The sequence below is a fragment of the Hirundo rustica genome, chromosome 27 (assembly GCF_015227805.2).
Source record: "Hirundo rustica isolate bHirRus1 chromosome 27, bHirRus1.pri.v3, whole genome shotgun sequence".
NCBI classification, from domain to species: domain Eukaryota; kingdom Metazoa; phylum Chordata; class Aves; order Passeriformes; family Hirundinidae; genus Hirundo; species Hirundo rustica.
The window spans coordinates 3,530,209-3,550,392 of NC_053476.1; the positions used below are offsets into that span (position 1 = coordinate 3,530,209).

General features: G+C 58.9%; 3 protein-coding genes across 7 annotated transcripts in view; 2 read left to right on the forward strand and 1 right to left on the reverse strand.

Moving 5' to 3' along the window:
- On the reverse strand, positions 1–8,784 carry ORMDL3 (ORMDL sphingolipid biosynthesis regulator 3). Of its 2 annotated transcripts, none has more exons than XM_058423681.1 (4): positions 8,769–8,784; positions 2,960–3,160; positions 1,585–1,736; positions 1–1,479 (listed from the first exon to the last, which is right to left on the reverse strand). In XM_058423681.1, the coding sequence occupies exons 2-4, from the start codon at positions 3,131–3,133 to the stop codon at positions 1,344–1,346; spliced, it is 462 nt and encodes a 153-aa protein (XP_058279664.1). In that variant the 5' UTR covers positions 3,134–3,160; positions 8,769–8,784; the 3' UTR covers positions 1–1,343. The 2 variants fall into 2 exon arrangements, with proteins under 2 accessions (XP_058279664.1, XP_039943355.1); XM_040087421.2 differs by lacking the exon at positions 8,769–8,784 and adding an exon at positions 7,092–7,184.
- Positions 8,785–10,514: 1,730 nt separating this feature from the next.
- On the forward strand, positions 10,515–14,967 carry LRRC3C (leucine rich repeat containing 3C). The gene is made up of 2 exons (XM_040087262.1): positions 10,515–10,571; positions 12,323–14,967. The coding sequence occupies exon 2, from the start codon at positions 12,416–12,418 to the stop codon at positions 13,181–13,183; it is 768 nt and encodes a 255-aa protein (XP_039943196.1). The 5' UTR covers positions 10,515–10,571; positions 12,323–12,415; the 3' UTR covers positions 13,184–14,967.
- The window catches only part of IKZF3 (IKAROS family zinc finger 3), a 53,726-nt gene continuing 44,071 nt past the window's right edge, over positions 10,530–20,184 (forward strand). For 2 of the 4 annotated variants that reach the window (XM_040087259.2, XM_040087255.2), the window contains exon 1: positions 16,150–16,577. In XM_040087259.2, the coding sequence (XP_039943193.1) occupies positions 16,496–16,577 (82 nt within the window). In that variant the 5' untranslated portion in view covers positions 16,150–16,495. Of the gene's footprint in view, positions 10,572–15,044; positions 15,877–16,149; positions 16,578–20,184 lie in introns of those variants that run through there. The other 2 variants (XM_040087254.1, XM_040087253.2) reach the window with 2 other exon arrangements.

The following is a 20,184-nucleotide window of genomic DNA, read 5'->3' on the forward strand; positions in this document are numbered from 1 at the left end:
TAAGCATTAAGACAACAAAAATACAGGTTTTTTTGGGATTACGGGGAAGAGTGAGGGAGAACCCATTCCATCTGGGACACAACCCAAAGGAAAATCAGGTCATTCTGATTTTCAGTAAAACAGTAAAAGCTGTCTCAGACAGGAAGCCTAAGCCTGCTTTATTTAGGCGGTAACTTTAGAGGAAAAAGGCTTGATTTTGTTCCTCCGTGAAAGGATCTATTATCAATGACCAACTGACTCTTTCTGCTGGTCAATTCATCTGCTGCTGGTGCTGCTGCTCACGCAGCCCTTGGGCGTGGAGCTGAGGGACAGATTTCCAGGTAAGCCAGAAATCCAGCCCTTGAGTCCATGGGGAACTGGCAAATCCCAGCCACATGCACCTAAGCAACCAAGGCGCTGAAGTGAGGAGAAAAATTCCGAGTCAAGGATGGCTGCATGCCTGATTAGAGCAATCAGCCCTCCTCCTGTACCTGCCCATTGTCAGCCTCTCCCACACTGTCCATGTCCATGTTCCAAGGAGCTCCACAGCGTTAAATCACCTGCCCCCAGCCCTTGATCCAAATACCCACTGAGCCCCTGTGCACTTAAAAACAGCAGTTTGGGGTGGGGAGAGGAGCTACCTGGGCAGATTTGGGTATAAACTGAAAATAATAAGCATTATTTAAGATCTATCCACCTCTTCCCTGGACCACACTGATGGTGCTGTGGGAAACCAAAAGCTTTGTCAAACTGCAGGTCATTCCTTCCTGTGCTGTTTTTAGGAAAAGAACTTCCCTTCTCAGTGGTGTCAACGATTGCCAAATAAAAATCTCTTGTTCGCTTCCCCCTCCCACTTCCCACCTAAAACTGGAAATCAGACCCCAAAACAATCCAGTCCTGGGAAAGTCTGGCCGTATCCCTTTGGATTTCCCTCACGTTCTGCTCAAAGCACCCAGCTTCAGGAAGGGAAATGTATTTTAAAGTGCATTTACCACAGCAATAGTACCAGCACTAAAAGCTTTTCCCCTCATCCCTATCCTCGTCATTCCATGTCTGGAATAGATGAGACTCTTCCCAGAATCCATCCTTGTTGTACCTCAAAGTCTCAGTGGTTTTGCATCTATTGATGACCCTGGGATAAGAGAAATCCGGTGTCGCACGTCCTGCTCCGCGCTAAACCCTACTCTGGAGCCGGTTTGGATTAATCGGGCGCGAGGATCCAGCATGCGGAATGTGTCTGTTGGGATCTGCGTTTAAACAGCCGAAACCACATCCCAGTCTGTGTGCGGGGAGGAAACGGGGCTGGAGAGAAGGAATCCCCCCCCTCTGCCCCGCTCCCCCGCCGTCCGCTCCGGCCACGCCGCTCAGTACTTGTTGATCCCAAAGATCCGGACTCCGTGGAACTGAGGCAGTTTGGGGATCAGGACGCTCATGAGGGAGATGGTGTTGATGATGAAGTGTATCCGGTCGTACTTGGTGTAAAAGCTGGTTAGAAAATACCTGGAAAGGAGGGGAAGGGACAGAGGGAGAGGCAAAGTGAGCTGTGGCGTTCCATGTCTCCCAGGACAGAATGCTGATGGGGCTCAGCCACCCCGGAATACTCACAGGACGATGGGCATGATGGTGAGGAACTTGCGGGAAGCGGTGAACTGGACTCCATAATCCATCTGCTCCCAGTGCGTGAGCAGCCGGGCCTTGCCCTGGTCCGGGGTCTCGAAGGGAGTTCCCTTCACGGTGTGCAGGAAGATGTACATGCTCTGCAGGACACACAGCGTGAGGCACACGGGGCCCTGCATCCCCAGAATCCCCAGATCCGGGACAGCCGATCTGCCAGCTTGTACCCCCGCGCCGTTCCACTAGAGGGATGTGGCGCCGCTGGAAAACCCGGAGCGGCCAGGGAAGCAGGGAGAGGAGGGCTGGGAAAGGCCGGGGCAGCTCGGCTGCTCCACCTCAGGCGTCTCGCTCGGCTCCTGGGTGTGAGCCAAGGAGGCGGTGGCAAGATTACAGCCCTGGGATCTCTGTGATCGGAGATTAGCGCCGGCCTGCTGCGGGGAAGGCTCCCCAAAAACGTGCTGGGAGAAGGTCTGTCACCCCCTGATTACCAGGGAAACACAAGTCACAGAACAAACATTCTGGTTGCACCACAGCTCCCAAGTACAGCCACTCCTGGCCTTTAAATTCCTTTTTGTCCCCAGAACCTAAAACTGTCAGGGAAGATGGATGAGAAGCCAGCAGCTTGTGAGCTGAGTGCTGAGCAGCTCCAGTTTGATTGAGGGTTTGTGGAGGATTTTATCCCCTGAGCAGCTCCAGTTCGGGGGTTTGTGGAGGTTTTTATCCCCTGAGCAACTCCAGTTCGGGTGTTTGTGGAGGTTTTTATCCCTCACTAGTAATAATTTATCATGAGGGTCCTCAATCCCTGTCATTTTTGTCTCTGGAATATTTCCAGGCTGAGATATTATTGAAAATAAAAGATACACAATCAGTTGCTCCACCCCTGAAGTTTTTTGGCCCCTGTGCTCAAGGGGACTTGTGTGGGGATTTCATCTTCAGAGGGAGGAATCAGTTCTTTTGAATCTTTTACTTTACGCAGAACAAAATCTGGGGGTTAATCCTGGGGGTTTTTTTATCTCTCACGAAGCCAATTCAATTTTTCCCAACCCCAGTGATGTCTTGCCAGTTTCTGGGACCTGCCACAGACCCCTTTGGGAAGAGGATACAACAAAGGACTTGCCCTACAGGAAATTAATCCATGAGGCTCTGAGCAGCCTCACCAGGTGTTGCTGCCTCACCTGTACCCGGGCTGGATTTAAATCCATGACCCAGAGGCACCAGTACAGGCTGAGGGCTGGAGCTTGAGCAACACACCCGGCATCTTTGGAAACACAAGCGGATTGTTTCAACAGGAATCTCAGCAGATTGCTCAGAGGAACAGCTGTGCCAAGGTTCCCCATTCGTGCCCCAGGCCACGCCGCTCCCTTACCAGGTTGTGGATGATGTTGGTGAGAGTCCAGACCACGGGGACGCTGAAGAAGGGGATGCTGAGCAGCACGACGTGCAGCAGCCCGATGCCCAGCACGTAGGACAGCCAGATGCCGCGGCTGTTCATCACCCGCGTGTTGGGGTTCACCTCGCTGTGCGCCGTTCCCACGTTCATCCTGGCTCTCGTGGCTGACGGGAGCCCCTGGAACAGAAATGCTGAGGTCAGAGCGCGGATCCAAACTGCTCAGTGGGGCTGAGCACCAGCTAGTTGTCCAAGCAAACCCAAAATTCGCTGTTTGCTATAAAAATCCCGAGTCGGTTCCCTCCTCTGCCCCTCGTTATTGCCATTCTTAGAGCTGACGTCGCTAACTCCGGGAGCGGTTGAGATTTGGGAATTATGTGTGGGAAGCTTGTCTGTGACAGAAGCTTCTTGTGATTCGAGATGTTTTCCTGGAGCCGAGGTGTTGAGGTTCAATCCCACGACTGCCTGACAAAACTCAAACCAATACTTTTAAGCACTTTTAAATCCTCATCACAGTGTTAATCGTGGAAACACACAGCACAGGAAGCTTCCTGCATGTTTATGGAGTCAGCATGCCTTAAACTTGGGAAGGGAACAGAGTATTTGCAGAGGAAAGGCTCTGTATCAACAGATCTCCTAATTAATTCAACTAAATTAACAGGGTTCTGCACAGCTTGGGAGGTTTGCTGGTCTACTCTGGCTCACGTGTTTGGCCTTCAGATTTAAGACTTACAGAGGGGAAGAAAAGAGTAAAAAAAAAAAAGAAAAAAAAAAAAAAAAAAAAAGCCCCCCAGGGAAGGAATGAGATTCTTCTTGAGGAATGTAAAAAGTAAAAAGGGAGAGATAACAGCCCAAAGTGCCTTGGGAGATGTTTCAGGAGGAAGAGCTGTGGAGGAGGTAGCCCTTCCCCTACCTGGAAAGAACAACAGCCACGTAGGAGCAGCCCAAAGATGATTTCTGGACAATGCCAGGAAGGAGAGGAAGCAAGGGAGTGTGACCCTCTCACAGCAAGTCCTTGGAGTGGTGCCCCCGAGACAGTGAAGGTATCAAGTGGCTTTCTGGACTGACACAGTGCCAGTGGCAGCAGCAGAGCTCTGGCTCACTGGTATCCAGGGATTACAGAAAAGAACACAAACTAAACCCACTTTAAAGCTGAACATCTTCACACCAAGAACAGGGAAATTCTTATGTAAAATCATCTTTGTGTCCCACAAAGGAAGAGGAGTTTGATGAGATGATCCAGTTCATCCTCCTTGGCTACAGCACCCCACAGTGAAGGCTGTTTCCTGATGTCTGGCCTCATGGCTTTGCTGTTGCTTCCCACAGCTGGAAGCCGTGTTGCTGTTCCCTCCAGCTCTCCGGAGGCGAGCCCAAGCCAGATCCAACATCACACTCTCCTCACTGCCAGCTGTTCCCAGCTCCCTTGTGGAGTGCTGGGCCTGCCTTGTCTCAGCAGCTGGCACCATCCCTGCTCCTGCCCAGGGTTGGGACTCACAGCCAGCCTCCACTCCACAGCTCTTGGAATGCTCCAAGTAACTCCCAATCCTCTTCCACGCACACAGGCAGCTGTTGCTGCAGATCCTCACCTCACTCTATCAGGGGGCTCATACTTGGAGAAGGATTTTGTTTCCAGGAAATAGGCTGCAGGCCTGCAGGGTGCTCACTCCCTTGTTGCCCACCTCCCAGCTCACCAGCTTATGGATATTCCAGAGAAAAGCCCAAAGTCTGATTTTGAAACAGGACAGAGAGCCAGAGTTCAGCACTTCACCCCTGGCAGCGAGAGCAGCTCTGTCCTAAACCTGCTGCAATTCCCAAGAGTTCTCGAAGGAAAACTGGGGGTTGGGGTGAAGCATAAATGAGTCAAAAAGAGTCAGATTGTTACAACAGCAAAAACCAAAACACTCTAAGGAATGTGTAAACAAGAGTGCTGAGTGCCAGACATGGGAAATAGTTCTCCTGGATGTTGGGTGAACACTGTCCAGTCCTGGGAGGAGCTGGAGAAAATGAGCAGAGGTGTAGGAAAAACATGACCTGCAAGGACAGCTGGAAGGAAATGGGGTTGTTTAGTCTGGAGGATGCTGGAGACAGGCGTGAGGAACAGTCGGATGCTCCACAGAGAGCTGTGTCTGTGGGATTCCAGCTGTGCAGCAGGAGGAACCACATGGCTGCGTCTTGGAGTGACACAGGGGTGCAGGAGGAGGGATGTGGGAAGGGACTGCCCATGGAAAGGGATCTGTGCTCTCTCTGGAGGCTTTAAAATCTACTTTCATCAACAGTTAAAAACCTTCTCTCCAGGAGTCTTTCCTGAGTCTTTCCTGATACCGTTATCCAAGGGCTGCAGCCAGAGGTGCACGTCTGGTGCTGTGGAATTTCCAAGCATGAGTGTAACTTCCAAAAACTAAGGAACAGTTCAGACTTGTTCTCCTCTGCAAGCGAGAGCAGTTGCAGACCCACAGCTGGATGGGAAAGGGCCCAGCTTGGAAGCTGTATGTGAAGTAATTCTCCTTCCCGTGCCTCAGTTTCCCTTCCTTGTAAAATTAAGGATCAGAGGGGTGAGGTGCTGGAACATATGAGAGGTTAATTCATTCTTGCAGGAGATACCGACACACCAAGCACTCAGTGCTGCAATGAGGGCGATTCCACGTCTCTAACTCTGTCCTTCCCCACCTTAAATATTTCACCAGCTCTGCCCTGGGCTCTGCAGCCCTTGGCCCAGCTCTCCCAAATTCCGGATTGCACAAGCCTGGCTGAGGGCACGCGAGCTCCCAGAGCTCTGTCCCTACCCCCACAGTCCCATGTTTGCTTTCTAATTCCACACCAGGATTTGTTCACCTGCAGGACAAGGCACCATGGGAAGGACTCCAGCCCCCCCTTCCCGGAGCAGCTGCTGCCAGGCTTTGCTTTCCCACTCTTTTTTGGGACAGAAAAACCTGAATGTTGCACCAGGCTGAGGGTGAAGGTCAGGGCTGTGCTGACATTGGACAGTGGCCATCCAAGGAGGGGAGAAGTCGGAGCTGTGGCCAGTGACAAAGGGCACAGTGTGATGGTGGAGCTGAGCCCTCCCTCTGCCTCATCCTGCCCCTGTCCAGGGTCAGTTCCTTCCTCACCTTTGTCCCCAGAGGAGTGCGACCACCATCTGTTCCTGTTCCCTTGCTTAACTCTTGGACTTGAGGATCTTACAGGCCTTTTCCATGCTAAATAAATGATCCTATGATCTGGCAGTGCTGTCACCCTTCCCCAGAGATTTCAGGATCATGCTCTGCTCCTGGCACCCTGCTGCAGGATCTTCACTGGGCTGGGAGGAGGGCTCAGGTGCTTATCTTGATCTTGAGTGTTCCTAGACTGCAAGGTGATGATGATCCCACGGGTCACAGATCCCAATCTCTAGCAGCAGCAGCTGCCACCTCCCAAACAAATCCTTTAAACCCTTCTTTGCCGCTGGCAACGGGTGAACCAGAGCAGGGAGGACATGGGGGACGCTGGTGAACTGGGCTGTGCTGGGAGGCCGGTGCTGGGTGAGAGGTGAGACTGGGAACACAACGCTCCGAGTCCCGCCGGCCCGGGGCTGTGTTGGACATGTCTGAGCCGCAGCGCTGCCCGGTTCCTTCTCGGGGGGCCCGGGGCTGCCAGAGCCCCGGAGGGGACACGGGGAACACGGGGACGAGGACACGCGTGAGCCGCCCCGGATAAAGGCGGGGATCCTGTCCCCTCGGCCTTTCCTGGTGGATTTAACGGGAGATCTTGGACACGAAGAGAAGGCCGAGGTTGGGCTCCTCCGGGCTCACGTAGGGCCCCAGACCCCCCTTTCCTCCCCGTTTCCCCGGGACGGGACGGTGCCCCGGCAGGCCGGGGCAGGACCCGCTCCCGGCCGGGCTCTGCACAGCGCGACCCCACCGTGGGGACCCGCACTACCTACCTGGGACCCCCCATTCCCACCCCGCCGCTTCCCAGCTCCATCCCACCACCCGCTTCTCTCTTTCGGAGTGTTTTCCTTTCGGGCCGGGCCCATGCGAGGCACCTTTCCCCGGCCCCGCCGCGGGGCTCGGCCGCCGCCGCCCCCGGGGAGGGCTGAGCCCCCCGGCCCGGCCCCGCGCCCCCGGCCCGCACTCACCGCTCCCGCCCGCTCCGGCCCGGCTCGGCTCGGCGGGGCCGCCGCTCGCTCCGCCGCGCTCCCGGTGCTCTCCCGGTGCGCTCCCGGCGGCCCCTCGGCCCGCCCCGCCGCGGCACGCCGGGAGCTGTAGTCCGGCAGCAGCCGGAGAGGCGGAGCCGCCGATGGGAACCGGCGGGAGCGGCTCCGGGGAGCGGAGCAGGGATTGCGCCGACGCCCGCTCCGCTCTCAAGGGGTCTCAGACCCGGCTGGCTGCGTCCAACTTGCCCGGGGAGGGTGGGTTGTCACCCCCGCCGCTCTTCCCAGGGGAAATCCGAGGCTGCGGGAGCACTGGGGCAGCTTCCCGAAGGAGCTGTGCCTGACCCATTCCTGGAAATCTTCGAGGCCAGGTTGAACGGGGCTTGGAGCGATGTGGGATACTGGAATGTGGTTTTTAAAGTCCCTTCCCACCCAAACCACTCTGATTCCGTGATACCGTGAGAATCCCAGCAGCAGCATTGTGCAGACAGCCCGGGCAGGCTGGCAGCGCTGCAGGACACCCGGCCAAGGTCGGGGCTGGGAGCGAGCGCAGGATTCCAGCGCTGGAGCGCGGGGGAGACCATCTGGCTCCGCTTTTGTTTGCACAACCATCAAAGCTCATCGCGTGGGGCTGGCACGGCCCACGGGTGCCGCAGCCATCTGTGCAGGGCTCTGTGCGTGCCTGCAGCCGGCTCTTCCAGCAGGAAGGGGCAGCGCCGGAGCCGCTTTGGGCTGCAAACCCCCTGCCCGGAGCCGAGCGGAGCCCCTGGCGGTGTGCGGAGCCCGAGCGAGGTGCTCCCGGCTGCCCGCGGCGCTCAAGTGGCTCTCCCGGTGCCGCTCGCAGCCCCCCGAGCTGGCGCAGACACTTCGCTCTGCACGGCCCACGGCGGGTTTTGATGCTGGCCCAGGTGGAGTCACAGCGACTCGAGGTTCCCTGAGTGCCCCTGTGCCTCCACGCTGAGCTCTGTGTCCCCAGCGTGTCTGCATCCATCCGGCCTCGGCTCCAGCCGCACATCCTGACAGGGCACGCCGAGGGCGTGGGCACCCCGCGGGCTGCCAGGGCCGGGGCTGCCCGGGTGTCACACGCTGGCACCGTGTTGCTGGCAGGGCACGGGGTCACCTGCCAGAGCCAGAGCTCAGCAATGCCTCCAGATGGCTTTGGGCACGGAGAGACGCACGTGTGGGGTAAAGCAGATGAAAGGCCGCTGATTGCCACCCTGTAGAAGCGCGTCGTCCCTGCCCGGCTCCTCTGCGGTGCCCTCTTGGCAGGGCGCGGTGCGGGGATGCCGGCGTGCGGAGGCGGGGGATCCCACGGGATCCGGTCCTGCTTTGCAGGAGATCCACGCACGCACAGCAGGCTCTATTTTTATCCTGCTCCTGCCTGACTGAGCAGCTCTCAGCGCGGTGACATCTAATTTAGCAGCTTCCCCGCACCCCGCTGGCTCCGCACGTGAGGGGGAAGCACAATGCAGCAGCTATTTTTAAACGCCCATAAATATTCATCGCTCTCCGTGGTGCGGCAGCCGCCGCTGCCGGTGGAACGCGGGGGGGACCCGACCCGCTCCCCGCTCCCTGGGCTCCCCACACCGCGTTCACCCGCCCAGGGAACACCGGCTCCGTGGGCGGGGAGTTCCCTGGAGAGATCCGGCCCCATCCGCTCACCGGCAGCTGCACCCGCGTTCCCCCGTGCTCGGGGGGGATGTTCCCGTGGGGATTTCTAGGCCTCGTTCCCTCGCAGCCCCTGCCGGTGCCGGGCCGCGCTCGCCTCCCCTCTGCCGGCTGCCGGTCCCTCTGCCCGGTCAATGCCGGTTATATTTAGCTGCGAGAAGCCGGTGCCAGCTATTTTTAGCCATCCTGCGGTGGGAAGGGTCCGCGTGGGTGGTGCTGCACTGCAGGTTTTGTGCTGGTGGGTGCCGTGTGCTCCGCGTGGAACCCCCGTGGGGTGCAGCCCTGGGGCTGCTCCCGCTGCCCGGATCAGCCACCGCCTCTCCGGGTCCCAGCTTAGCCCCGCCATGCTGAGCCTGTCACCTCGGCCCCTCGGCCCCGTCCCCCGGCGGGTGGCTGTGTCACCGGAGCCGCCACATCCCAGCGTGCCCGTCCCTGCTCCCGCTGCGTGCCCGGCTCCCGGCGGCGCCGGCAATGGTGATGGGCAGCACGGGGCTGCTCCGCTCCCCGGCCGAACGGGGAGATGCCAGAGAAATGCTCGAGAGCACCGACTGTGGCTGCCGGCTGCTGCCTGCCGGGCTCCCGGCAGTGTCCCGGGACAACCCTGCCCGGTGAGCCCGGCACCGCTCCGGCGTCAGGCTTGGCTACGGGCATGGAAATATCAAAAAGACCTCTAAGATCATCGATGCCAGCCAATAACCAAGCACTGTCAACCTCACCACTAAACCATGTCCCCAGTTACCACATGCACACGTTTTCTGAGCACATCCAGAGTGCCAGACCCAGCAATGGCCTTGCCCCGGTGGAGCGCGGGGGGCTCGGGGCAGTGCGGGGGTCTCCGGGGAGGATCTGTCCGCGGCCGTGCCTCCCTGCCGTCAGGGTTCCTTTTCAACTGAGGCGAGATCCAGGCCAGGCGCCTCCTAAACGGTTTATCCTCCCTCAGCAGCGGGAGAACGTCCGTGCTCGGGGCCGGGCTGTCCCGCCGCGGAGATCCGGGACAGGGGCAGCGAGAGCCGCGTCCCTCCCGGCGGCCCCGGGGCCCGGTAACGGCGGACGCTCTCCATGGTCCTGAGCCAGCCTCGCCGGTGCCCCGGGGCGGCGGGACTCCCAGCCGCAGCCCAGACCGGCGGCCCCCGGCCCGGAAAGCTGGAGGCTTGGCTGGGAACGCACTCCGGTTCCCCCGGATCTCGCCTCGCCCGGTGCCGCCGCCGCGGGTCGGGTTTCCCCGAGTAAGCGATGCCGGTGCGGGGCGGGGGGGGGCACCGTGACCCCGCCAGAGCGGGAGTAGGGGCGTCCTGCTCCCCTCCAAGAGCTGGGGAGGGGATGAGAGGATCCCTGGGGGGTTGCGAGGGCAGCACCGGGGAGCGCGGAGGGCCCGGGGGGCCGGGCGGGGCCGGGCGGGCTCCCACCGGGGTTCGGCGGGGACGCGGCGGGGCGGAGGCCATGGAGCGACCCGGGACGCCCCGGCACCAGCTACCCCTGGCTCGGGGGTCTCGGCAGCTCCTCACTGGGTCTCTCCGGGGTCTTCCCGAGCCTCCCGGTCTGAGGACCCGGGGCAGCGCTTCTCCCGTGAGGAGAGGAGCTGGGAACGCTTCGGGCGCGGGGCCGAGGGTGCTCGGCGCTGCACGGCCCCCCCGGCGGGGCGGGCCGGGGGCGGGGAGCCCCGGGGAGGCCCGGGCGGAGGATCCCGCCCACCGGCCCCGCCGCCGCCGCCGGCTCCGGGGCCGCCGCGCTGCGCGGGGCGCGGCCGCTCCGGCCCGGGGCGCGGGGCCGCTCCGCCGCCGGGGGCTGCACAGGCAGGTGAGTCCGCAACGGGAGCTCCAGCGGGGCGGGAGGCGGGGAGGGGAGGGCCGGCAGCGCCGCGCAGAGCTCCGCTCCCCCCGGGGAAGCACCGGGGCTTCCCTCGCCTGCGACGCCCCCGGTGCCGAGCGGGGCCGGGGGGATCCCCGGGCATCCCCGGGCTCACGGAGAATCCTGGCGTCCGCACTGCCCTCGGCTCCTCAATCGCATTTCCTGGGGCTGGCGGCGACCCCCGGGGTCGGGCTGGGGATCCCCGCGCCCTGCGGCGGGCTGAGAAACCCGCGCTGGGGCAAGGGCTGGCTGTGGGCGCTGCCGTGCCCGGTCCGCATCCCACCCGCAGGGGTGTCCCGGTTCCGGGGACGAAGCAGTCCCCTCCCGGGACACCGGGTCCCGGTTCATTCCGGTGGTTTCCCGGGCAGCAGGAAGAGGGTACCAAGGGGCTGGTTTGTCCCAGGTTACCTCTGGAAGACTTGGGGGGCTGGTGCACTGTGGGGCTCCGGGGTCCCGGTGCCCTTGGTGCGCCCTGGGCTCTGGTTCTCTCTCAGGATGCTCCCGGCTCCCGGGGCTCCGGCAGTGCAGGGGTCAGCTCTGCACAGGTGTGACCTTGGGGTGTGTCGGCGTGGCAGGGCTGTGGCAGTGCCCAGCACTCGGGGTGCTCACCTGCCTGTGCTGCGGGGGCCACCCTTGGGTGCCCACCTCTGCACCACACCGAGGAGCCCCGGTGAGCACCCGAAGCGGGTTTGCCGGTGTTGAGGTGCTCCGGGGAGCGCTGGCACCAGCAGGCATCTTTGCTGGTGGCGTAGCTCGGGGCTCCCGCAGCACCGAGCTCTGCCTGACCGCCTGACACAGGCGCCTGTTAGCGCCACTGGCTTTGATTGTGGGAGGGTGGGAGAGCACCTGGATCCTCCCTCCAGAGCTCCGCTGCCATGGTGGGCGCAGGAACAGGCTGGGACCCCTGGACGTGGTGGGACCCAGGGCTGGGGGAGCTGGGCAGCGCTCGGACCGCTCAGACACTGCCCTTTTCTGCTGCCACCACCCTGGGAACTCGTAGCACGCTCAGCTCCAGTGAATTTCCTTTTTCTGTTTTTGTTTCTTTCCTGCTGACGCTTTTCCCCTCCGGAATCAAGGGCTGGATGGGGCCCATGGTTACGGGGCGGTGTGAGCAGCCCGACCCCACGGTGGGGTGGCAGTGGGCAGAGCACAGCAGCGTCCAGCACCCACCTGTGCCGGTCCCCTCGGAAGGAGAAAACCTGCCTCGTGTGCCCCGGGCGCTCCCGGAGAGCGGAGCCGGGAGCAGGAACCTGCTGAGCCGCTGCCTGCACATGTTTTCCGTGGCATTCCCCGGGGGCCGCCTGCAGCGGCCGCTCGCCCGGAGCCGGGGCTCGCTCTGGTGCATCCTCCGGCCGCCGCAGGATGCACCGGCCTCCTGCGAGCAGCGATCGCGGCTCCGTGACCTTGGCAAGGCGGGAGCTCACCCCGCCTCTGGCTCACCCGAGCGTCTCCGGTTGTTACAACCCAGCTGCCGGCGCAGGAGACGTGCCCAGCCCCTGGGGCTGATCCTGCCACGCAGGAGCCTAGAGCGAGGTGATGGCCGAGTGTGGGGGAAAGCTTAGCCGTGACAGCTGTCCCGGTCCCCATCCTTGTCCCTGCTTCGTGGCTAGGGTCAGATGTGGTGCTCACAGCCAGCACAGAGACAGTGCTGATCCCGTCTCCCCTAGCCTGACGCTGTCCCCTTGTTGTCCCTGTCTCAGATGTGCCAAGTCCAGCTGAAGCCACTGTGGGTGTGAGGAAGGCAGTGCAGCACCGTGACTGCGGCACAGGGGGTTCTCCTCTGCCCCATCACCATGGGACTGCTCCTGCAGAACCTCTTCCTCCTCTCCCTCCTCCTCTTCCTCCTCCTGGGCTCCTGCCTTCACCCAGCCACTGCTTTCCCCAAGGGCTGTTACCCCTCAGAAGAGGAGGGGCTGAAGACCTTTCGCTGCAGCAATGCTCAGCTGACTGAGGTCCCCAGAGACATCCCCAATGACACCAACAAGCTCTACCTGGACTCCAATCAAATCCCCTTCCTGCCTCGCGATGCCTTCCGGGACCTGCCGCTCCTGCTGGAGCTGGATCTGTCGCACAATGCCATCGCCAGAATCGAAAGTGGCGCTTTCCAGGGCCTGGCAGAGCACCTGCACTCTCTGGACTTGTCTTCCAACAGGCTGGTGTCGGTCAGCAAAGACGCCTTTAGCAACCTGAAAGCCAAGGTGAACCTGTCCAACAACCCGTGGCTGTGCGACTGTCGGCTGCAGGAGCTGATCCGCGCAGTGGAGCTGGCGGCCGACTCCTCGGGGGGCATCGTGTGCGACTCCTCCACGCAGGAGGAGCACGTTGGCAAAGCTTTCCTGCAGGTCATCGCCGACACGGACTTCTGCAACGTGTACAAGAGGACCACAGACATCGCCATGCTGGTCACCATGTTTGGCTGGTTCGCCATGGTGATTTCCTACCTGGTCTACTACGTGCGGCAGAACCAGGAGGATGCCCGGCGGCACCTGGAATATCTCAAGTCGCTGCCCAGCAAGCAGCGGCGATCGGAGGAGTCGTCCACCATCAGCACTGTGGTGTGAGCACCGGGATCCCGCAGGACACGGGGGATGTGTGGAGCTGGGAACCGGCCGCTCCAGGGGCTCGCCACGGCTGCAGAAGCTGTCACCAGCCACTGGCATCGCACAAAGATACTCATGGATTTGTTCTGTTCTCCTCGTGGAAGCAGCAGCCACGGCTGATGAGTCCCTGGCTCTGGTGGCTGAGGTCAGGGATGGATATCGGCCATGAGCGTGGAGGATCCGCAGTATCCTCCCAAGTTATGGAGGACTGGAGCAACCCGGAGCATCCCCCTGGCATGCGGCCATTGCTCCGACTGACCTGGACATTTGGACTTCATCTAAAACATTTTGTATTTCCTTTGCAGAGATCCCTTGGGGCGTTAACGGAATGGGTGTTTTCGTCTCTCCCCGGCTCCCCTTGGCTGCCCAAGGGATGATCCGGCAGCCCAGGGCAGCCTGGGAGGGCAGTTGGGAGGAGCAGCGCAGGTCCGAGGACAGTGCCCTGCCAGGTCACTGGCCCTGGAGGGTCACGGGCTGCCACCGCAGCCAGCAGGACCAAGAGGTGCGGCAGGGGGTGGGGACACAGCGGTTGGTGCCGCCCCATCTTCCGTTTCACCTCCCTGCCCCTTTCCCGGTGCTCTCAGGCCAGGTGGGGCGAGGGCTCTGGGGGTCCCCACTCAGGCATGGGGTAGCTGATGGGCAAACCCCTCGGAGCGCGGGGAACGAGAACCAAACGGGGAATGAACTCCCTGGGGCAGAGCCCTTCGGGGCTGCCGAGGGCTGCGGGTGCTGATGGAGGGGCAGCTGGGTGTCCTGGCAGTGGGTCCAGCCCCTGCTGGGATCTGGGGGAGCGGGTTTCCCCCCGGTGCTCTCGGGCACCACGGGGGAGGGAGTTTGCAGCACCTTGGCCATCTGCTCGTGTCGCTGCCGGAGGGGAGATCCCACCTCACAAGCTGCTGACCGGTCACTGTGATGGGAAGCAGGATGGAGGGAGCTGCCACAGCTCCTCCGTCCTCTCCCCACTCCCGCGCTGCTGTCAGGAGCCTGAAATCTCCCCTTAAATATCCCAAAGTCCCTTCTTGACACGTCCAGTATTGGGATGCGGGTTGCTGGTGGCAGTGGTGGAGGTGATGCTGAGCACAGGCTGGCACAGGCAGTGGTCAGTGCCCACTTCTGGGCATTCAGGGTCCAAGTAGCAACTCAGAGCAAAGCCAGAGCAGCCCCAGACTCTTCCACCTGCCTGTCTGGGACATATGGTTTTGCCGGTTTTGGCCTTTTTTAAAACCAACCAATGCTAAATTGCCTTAATTCACCAAGAGCACCAACCAAAGCTGCTGGAACCTCCTCTGTACCGGGCCAGACCCGCCTTGTAGCCAGGCCCAGCCTCAGCCCCTGGTGTGGGCAGCACATTTCAGTGCAAGCAGGGCTCCAGCCCCGGCTGCTGCCTGTGCCCTCGTGTCCTGGTACCGGTGGGAGCCGTGGGACTGAGCCAGCCAGGAGCAGTGTGCCCTTCCACAAGTGCCTAATTCCAGCACAGAGCAGGAGCTCTGCAACGCACAAACACCTCAAACACCTCAGCCCCAGCTCCCGCCCGAGCGTCCCCGCAGCCCCCTGGCAGCTCCTTGCCCCTCTGAGGAGAAAAGGGGCTGGGGGGGACCCGACTGAACCCCCCAGGCTGCTCCCCCAGGCCACGGCTTGTGCCCGCAGCATGGGGGATGCCGGCACCACCCGGCCCATCCGCGTTTGGGTCAAGGGACATTTTAGTTCTTACTTTATACGACAATAAAGTTGGCTTTTACATTGGAGTCGGCGGCCGGCGCGTGCTGCTGTGAATGTCTGTGGGTCACAGGGCCCTGCTGACGTTGTGGATGCAAAGGAAGGACGGAGGTGCCCGCGACAGCCGATGTCTTTGTGGGCAGGCGCTTGCAGAAACAGGACACCCGTCCCTCCGGTAACCCTGCCCCAGCCTTCAATAATGAACACCCGCGCCTCGGCTCAGGTCGCTGGCACGGTGCCGGTCCCCGCGACACCCAGGACCCCGTGGAGCTTCCCAGCGCTCTGCTCCACTCCCGGCATCGCGTGGCGCACGGGCAGGATCACGACGGCCGGGAGGGACGCACGGTCCCACCGGTCCCCACAAGAGGCCTCTCCGGTGACAGCCCCGTCCCGGTTTGCCGGCGCCTCTCCCCGCGTTGAAGTCTTGTGTCGTGGAAGGTGAAAGCCGGGCTCTAACGCAGAGTGACAGCTCCCGCTCGTGGGACATTAACCTTGTTTGTCACTCGGCTGTCTCCAGACGCAGACCCCGGGCTCTGGAGCAGATGGCTGCCGTCCCCCCGCTCCGGTCACTCCCTGGGGATCCTCCTCCCGCGGCTGCCGGAGCAGCTGGGGAGGGCTGGGGGGGACACGCAGGGCACGTGGCCCCAGCTGCCACCCTGTCCGTGGGGCCGTGGCTCCCTGGAGTCCTGCCGGTGTCCGCTCTCACGGGGCTGGATGATGCCGAGTCCCCCGGGGTCAGCTCTGATCTGGATCCTGTCTATGGAATTACTTGGATGGAAACCATCAGGCTCATTACAGCCCACACTGATGAGCACAGGGGAAAGGAAATGGATTCCAGGGGTTTGTCTGGATGTGGAACAGCCTCTGGCCTGTGTGGGTGTACAGGGGGATAAAATACATAAGAAGTTGAACAAAAAGCTGCAGTGAGATTTGGGAAGGTAACTCGGTCTGGGATGGATGGAATTGTGCTGAACTTAGACTGTCAGTGCTGTCAGATATTTGATCAGGTGTCGCAGGGAATGGGGAAGAACAGAAAAATGGGTTTATGAGGATATTTCCTGGGAGTGCTGTGGCCAACCTGGAGTCTCGGGAGCAGGGGGACACAGCCTGCAGATGCTTAAATCTCAAGGAGGGATTTTTCTCATTCCACTCTTTCCAGTTGTGAGGGGCTGTGGGCCAGATCCTGCTGAGAGCGGGAGTGGGCACTTGGCATGGTGGGTACGAGGGGCTCAATGTTAAAGGCAACACTTCTTCAGCACAGAATTAGAATCATCCCTTTTAATACCCCCTCTCTGGGTAATTCATTTCCTGATGTAGATTTATCCGAAGGGATCAGCAGCGGGAGAATTAACAGCATGACCTCCTGTGTGTTCCAGCACGCTGGTAAATCTCTGTTATTAACTTCCAAGGAGCTCTGCTCGCACAGTCATTAACCAACCTCTCTTCCTCTCCAGGATGGAGGAAAATGTATCACTGGAGCAAGATCTACGGCCTGAATCCTCTTGGCAGGGGTGACTCTTTGCCTGCTTGGCCCTGAAATCCCTTGGGAGCACGAGGATGGAGGAGTGCTCCTGGGAAACCCCCAGGATATCCAATGCCAGGGGACACCGTGCCCGTGGGTCCATGCTTGCAGCAGCAGGTCTGGTGGCAGGGGGGGCTTTGGGGGGATTTTGGGAGAAAGTTTTGGGAGAAACCCTGTTTTCCCTGGCCCACAAGTGAAGCGTGTTCTGCAGTGGCAGCCCCAGACTGCAGCCTGAACTTTGAACTGATTAGATTTCCAAGAGGGAAGGAAGGATGTCTAATTGTTTAATTTCCACAATTAGAAAAATATTTATCAATAATTAGGAGTGATGGCAGCAATTACACTGGGATTAAAGCCAGGCTACACTTCATCACCCGCCTTTCACTCAGGGACCTTATTTATTTCTTTTCACCCAACAAAAATTCCATGTACAGCTGTGTTGCTGCCAATAATGAATCATCCTCTTTCACTGCCTGCACTGGACACATTAATCTGATGATGCCAGTGGTTCTAGCAAGGCTGCTGGGCACATCGTGTGGTCACTTGAGCAGGAGAAAATTTAATTTCAGCGGGTAGGAAAGTGAAGCAGATCTAAAAATCGCAATAGCACTTCCTGTGCCTGTGGTAGAGAGCTCAGCGGTTCAGCCAGCCACGCACTCCCCTCCAGACTCCCTGGTGATTTTCCCTCTCATCACTGGTCCAAGGCAGGCATGGCTGAGTCCAGGGAACAGCTGTCCAACAGCTGTTCTTTTCAGATGAAGTTGTACCAATTAATAAAATTGCATGACCCTCAAACTTTTCCCTTGCCGAGGGAAATGCCACAGTTTCAGGCATTTTTCCTGTCACAGGAGACCCAGGGCCATCAGCCTCCATGGTCTGGGGCTCAGGTTCATCCTCCTGTGGAAGCACCTGGGGCCTGTGGCTGTGACACCTTCAGTGTCACCTGGGGACATTTGGAGCACCCTTGACTCTTGGTCAAGCTTTGTTTTCAAGCAGCTTTCCACCATACGGCTCCTGGATGTGTCCTTGGAGGAATTCCTGGGGGCTGGATTGGCCAGGGCTGCACCAGACCCATGCCAGGTGTGATGAGTACCTGGCATGTGCCAATCCCAGGGCACCTGCTCTGCCTGCTTCCCACAGCCCCTCTCCTTATCACCTGTGAGCAGGGGCCATGAGTTGTGTCCTGGGCAGGTCTGTGGCTGCTTCGACTCCTCTTGGCTTAAATTTAGAGGGAAATCTCGATTGTGAGTTAATGAAGCTGCTGCAGGGAGTTACAAGACAACTTTCCCACCAGAGCAGAAGTGTCACTGTCACCCGATGCATGAGTCCTGTCACCACTTGCAGCACTGCAATGAATGTTTGAACACGTGTTCTGTAAGTGTTTCTCAAGTGGGTTGTTCCAGGCAGCTCTGATGGGAAAACAATGGGCTGCAGCTTCCAGCTGGCAGATTATTCCTGTTATTTTTGCCATTTGTGGATGTTTCAAAGCTCTCGTGTGCTGTCAGTACGTGCTGAGATCCAGGAGGTCTGTGTGGAGGATAGGAAGTTTGAAATTCTACCTTTTTTACTTGTGAGGACTCCTCAGTGTTGTCAAGGTATTGTGGTGATCCTTGGCACAGAGTGAGGTCAGAGCTGTGGGACCAGGGCAGGTGAAAGTGGGGGTTCAAAGGGCTGAGCCTCGCAGGGGCGATGGAGTTTCCCCACCTCACCAAGACCATCAGGCACAGCCCAGGTTTCCATGATTCCTCCTATAAAGCCAGAGCCAAGCAGAAGAGGAGAATTTGAGGAGGGTTTAAGGCAGTGAGGAAGGATCTTGCAGTTCCTCATGAGCTGTTGCAGCTGTGGGAGGTGGAGAAGGATGGGAACAGTTGAGGTGAGAGCTGTTCACAGGGATTTGTATATCCCGAGGTGTGACAGGGAAGAGAGAGGTGTGAGGGAAGGTGTCCGCATCGAAAGGCTCAGCGGCCGCCCCAGGCGCCCGGCTCCGGCCGGATGCAGAGGACTTTCACACAGGAAAGGTCAGAGAGAAGTCACTTCCTGTCAGGTTTTTATGAGTCTCCGCAGAATTACTGACACAAACTCCTTTGCAATGTGATACTTAAATATTTGAGCTATTTTTTCTGCTTTTAGAATCACAGAATTCCAGGATGGTTTGGGTTGGAAGGGACGTTGAAACTCATCAGCTGTCAGGCAGATGACAGTCAGGGCAGAGACACCTTCCACTCTCCGAGGTTGCTCCAAGCCCCATCCAGTCTGGCCTTGGACGCTTCCAGGAATTCACGAGCAGCCACAGCTTCTCTGGGCAACCTGTGCCAGGGCCTCCCCACCCTCACAGGGAAGGATTTCCTCTGTGTATCCAACTTAAATTTTCCCAGTTTGAGGCCCACTGAAGAAATGGAGGTGCTGTAAGAGCTTTTAGGAGGGAGTACAGTTAATTTGTGACTCTCCATGGCACTTAGTATGTACTTGCAGCTTTTTTCCCTCATAATTGATGCATGTGGAATTTCCTCCTGCTGAAATAGGCCAAGAGAACCAGGCAGCACCGCCGAGCCCGGCTGCTTCATCTGTCTCAGCCGGAGCCGTGCACAGTGTCCAGTTGGCAGCAAGGATAATCAGCCCAAGGGCAGTGGAAATGCTCATTACAGCACACTTTATTCCTCAGTATTTAATAAGTAATGACTCTGAAGAGCTCGGAGCGGGGTCTGTGCCCGTGCCATCTCCTGCTGTGTTCCTGTCACTATGGATAAGTTAAACTGGGTTGAATTGGGTCGATTTTTGGATGAATACCCACCAAGGAATTTCGAGATGTTGTAAGAAGTTGGGTATGTTGAGTGGGAGATGCTCCTTTTGCTTGACTTAGTTTTTTTTCCTTTGTGGAAAAAAAAAGGAGGAAAGCTGGGCACTGCTTTCCACAGCTCAGTGTGTGTGCATAGAAATGGAGCCCTCTGATGTTTCAACAAAGTGAATCTGGAAGGTAGAAACTCCCAGAGGGAACAGCTCAGAAAGAAGCTCTGAAAGCCCATGTTCCAGGAGCTGTGCCATGGGAGGCTCAGCTGGGGCTGGGGAGCAGTTGGAGTCACACACGAGTTCTCGGTAGTGGTCAAACAATCTTTACTCACTCTGCGTGCAGAGTGATGGATCGCTGCAGATCCAGCAGCCAGCCTTCCGAAGCGGGTTGGGGTGAGGTTTCTCTGGGAAGAAAACGTTCCCATTAGCTCAGTGCTTTGGCAATTTGTATCATCCGGTGGACTCGTCAGGAATTCACAGCTGGTGTAAGAGGATCGTCTGTTCCTGCAGCACCTGGGGCCAGCCGGGCCCTGCGCGAGGGTTTGGTGCAGCTGAAGGGGAAGATGCAGCACAGGGAGGTGGAAGAGGCTCTGCACACTCTCTGCTTCCCTCTGGAATGTTCCCTCTTTATTCTGGGGACAAGGAGAGAACCATAACCTGGGTCCTTAATCCTCCTGAATGATGGGCTGTGTAATCTGTTACTCACCCTCTCTTTTGTCTTGGAGACCTGATTTTCCTTTCTCCTCATGTCCAGGCTGGAACATTTTAGAAACAGTGAAAGAAATGTGGGGGAAAAAAAAAAGAAAAAAAAAAAGGGGGTGGGGGGGGACGATAACAACGTAATGCTTTTAAATCTCAAAGATCAAATGCTTCTGTTATTATCCGCTAGAAATTCCTCACAGAGATTTTGGCATATGCCAGTCTGGCACATAACTCC